Consider the following 3,541-nt stretch of genomic DNA (forward strand, 5'->3'; position numbering starts at 1 on the left):
AATAGTGCTGTTTACAAATACAATTGTCATAAAGTTCTTCAGTTACCAGAATCTGTTGGGGAAACCAGAGAATTTGATATGTTGCTAGCATCTCCATAATTCATCACCTTACCAACAGCAGAATGTAAACAAACTGGAGATCATATGGACGGCACTAGAAAGCCCAACTGTGGAAATTCAAACGGAATTGTTCATGAAGCTCGAAGCACCGGGCTTTGAGCACTAGTTGGCTACTTGTATGCGTCAGCACGCACTGGCATCACTGTCGAAAAAAGCAGCTATTGAGATTCAGCAAACACCTTTACATAATCCAGCCTCTTTTCTCTTCCCTCTGTAGAGAAACCAGCCCCCAAGAAGAGGAGGAAAGTGTTCTGCCAGATCACCCAACACCTGATGGACAACCACGAGATGTGGAAGAAGGTGATCGCAGAGGAGGCGCCAAAGCAGGCCCTGGGGGCGGAGTCTGTGCGCCTTAATAACGTTGCAGAGACAAAACTGTCCATCCACGAGGAGGAGGAGGAGCCAGGGAGCAAGGAGGAGCTCTTGGAGGGGGAGGAGCCGGAGGAAGTGACAGAGGGGGACGTGGAAGAGGAGGCAGAGGAGTGGCCGCTGCCCCCAGAGGAAGACTCTAAAACTGCAGAGGAGGAGCTACAGGAGGCGGGGCCAGAGTGACGAGGCCCAAGGGAAAACAATGCCATTGGCCGGAGCCAGAACGTGAAATGTTTTTCTACCCTATCAATTGACTCCTGATTTTCTTTTTTTGCCAGCACATCACTTAGACACAACACTGTAGAAGTTTGGGGAAATGTGTGCCTAAAGAAATGGGTGGGGGATACAGTATATTACTTGTGTTTTTACACATTTTATCTAAGAAGTCGGGTTCAGAGAACTCAATCATCCTCTTGAGGAACTTTCCATAATTGCAATACAGGATCATATACAGTATGTATAGCGTACGTACAAGGGATCACCATACAGACTCTTGGGCTGCTGTCAAGAGCGGAGGGAGACTAGGTCAAAAGGACCTCAACCCCAATGTGTACACAATGGACTGCAGAGACTGCTGCCAATTTATATATATATAAGAAATATTTTCTAAATGCAATTATACTTAAACATCACATTCACCAGTAGTCGTGTTTCATCTTGGGGATGGTGGGGTGGGCGTGTGGGTTTGATAGTCCAAATATGGTTTCCTTTTCTTTAATTATGTGGATCAAGAAGGGAAATTGAGGTCTGAACAGCATCGTGCTAAATTTCAAGAGAATCATCATTTTCCATCTTTATCGCCTCAGAAGTTAATTTCCTAAACTTTATGGTTTCATGCTTTTATTCCAATGTTCACTGCTACTAGCCAAACTACGGGAATATTAGTATTTTGTGTCAGTGTCAACCGGTTTTAACAGTAATGTCGTGCTTTATTATTGAACTATTACGAAACCTAAAATGAGTGGGGGGAAGTGAGAGAGGGGAACGATGTGTATTCTTAATTCTTCCAGAAAGCAACAACAACCCCTTTTTCCTGCTCTACCTTCATTCATGGCCCTCGTTCACCAGGTTAATCAAAACAGCAACATTTACAGTTACATCGTCGATTCGACGTACCGTTCCAGTTCCCCTTCCCAGACCGCATTAACTTGTCATGGGAACTGTTCTTTAGCCTTGAGGCCTAGTCGGCGGTGAGTAGCAACTCCTCTCTCAATAGTCCTCTTTTCTACCCATACAAAGTAGTGTAGTAAATCACATCAGCGTTGACGTTGGCAGTAGAGGGCATGCAGAGCGTTGCTTTGTTCTCATGATGACACCCACTTTGTGTTGCGTGATAGCTTGCATGTAGATGTGATCATACATGTTTGATACCGTTCCTTAGAGCTCAAGTACAATTGCAGAAACGTCCCCAGCCTCCCGTGGCTTACATGGATGTGATCGCTCACACAAAGTGGGTCCCGTTGTGAGAACGCTACAGCTATCTTCCATCCCTCTATCTCTGACTCAATGTTTTGAATCTATTATTTGTCATGCCATTGTGGATGAACCCTTGAGAACTTCTGCTCTCAAAGCCCTGCTCCAGAGAGGCATCTGAGACATCAGCAGACGCAGAGGAGGCTGGTGGAGGTAGAAATCGGAGGACAGGGGTCATTGTAATGCATGGGACGGAATGAGGGACGGATTCAAACAAAACGTTTGTTACGATTCCTCATTCCATTCCATGCATTACAATAAGCCCGTCCTCCCTCCACCAGCCTCTCCCTGCAGCAGAGGCATGACCAGGTGATGCAGCTCATGCGACAGACTGAGCAAGCATGTGTAATCACAGTGTCTTAATCATTTAACCCAAGCTGTATGAATCACACGTTCTTAACGGCTTAACATAAACTAGAGAGCTGTGCTCGGGTGAAACGGTGACATCATCCATCAATCCATCAATCAATCAATCAACCAATTTGGGTTTGAATTCTAAACACGACCTCTCCGAGCCTCGTCATCATGAGTTAATCAATGAGACGCCCTGGGGAGAGAGCACCAGATGAAACGTAGCCGACTACATATCTGAAATACCGACATGTCTACAACATGGTTCTTCTCAGGTTTGTTTGCTTAGTAACAGGTTGTTCAAATGGAAGGTAATAAAGTAATAAAGCAGCAGAAATAACGTGTTATAACATGTTTGCATTTCATGTTCTGAAGAGGTTAGTGATTTCCCACTGATACAGTGATAGTAGGAGAATATCGGTTAGTGCCGTGATTTGCTCTTGGGTGAAAGAGACAGTCAAAGTAGACTGATACAGGAAAGGCACTAAAGACAGAAGTTGAGGACTTCAGACACAACATGTGTTGCACAGATGTACTGGGAAAATCATAGTTTCTGATGTGCACACAGAGAATGGACAGTTATGACTGCAAAGCACGTGATAGTGCCCACCCTCCACTCAGAGATGGGAATCTTCCATCCAGTAACCACCAGATAAACTGATTACACACACACACACACACACACACACACACACACACACACACACAGAGGGTCATGTACCGGTATCAAATGTTGGGGTCAAAACATCTTAGATTAACCTTAATTTTAACCCTATCCACCTTGACCTTAGAAGCTCAAGATGGGTGTGCAAAGTAGGGTGCAGCGTCCAATCAAAATACTTCATACAGTAAACACTTGATGTCACAAACACTCGGAAACACTCAATGTTTATTGCCATTTTCCATACGGCAAGTAAGTCTGTTGTCTGTGAGCAGAATGGTACAGAATAGTTCCCTGGCTTTTGCTTGCTTGACTGTCCCCTATTTGAAATGCTGTGAAGCACGCACTCAATGTTCCTAGGAGAGGAGACTCAGACCTGGAACAGAGGTTGTAATGGAAGGAGCTGTCTCTCTCTGTCTCTCTCTGTTTCTCTATCGATCTCTCTCTCTGTCTCTCTGTCTTTCTGTCTCTCTCGGTCTCGGTCTCTCTCTCTCTATCTTTCTGTCTCTCTCTCTGTCTCTGTCTCTCTCTCTGTCTCTCTCTATCTTTATCTCTCTCTCTCTCTCT

General features: G+C 44.9%; 1 protein-coding gene across 1 annotated transcript in view; it reads left to right on the forward strand.

Moving 5' to 3' along the window:
* Positions 1 to 672, forward strand: part of LOC308169793 (cGMP-inhibited 3',5'-cyclic phosphodiesterase 3A-like) — a gene marked incomplete at both ends in the record, with an annotated part of 130,385 nt that extends 129,713 nt beyond the window's left edge. Inside the window, one exon of the mRNA XM_080544540.1 lies at positions 338 to 672. Within this exon, the coding sequence (XP_080400666.1) occupies positions 338 to 672 (335 nt within the window). The remainder of the gene's footprint in view (positions 1 to 337) is intronic.
* Between the last annotated feature and the right edge of the window lie 2,869 nt (positions 673 to 3,541).

This window comes from Nansenia antarctica (assembly GCF_963989245.1).
Source record: "Nansenia antarctica genome assembly, chromosome: 14".
Classification (NCBI taxonomy): Eukaryota; Metazoa; Chordata; class Actinopteri; order Argentiniformes; family Microstomatidae; genus Nansenia; species Nansenia antarctica.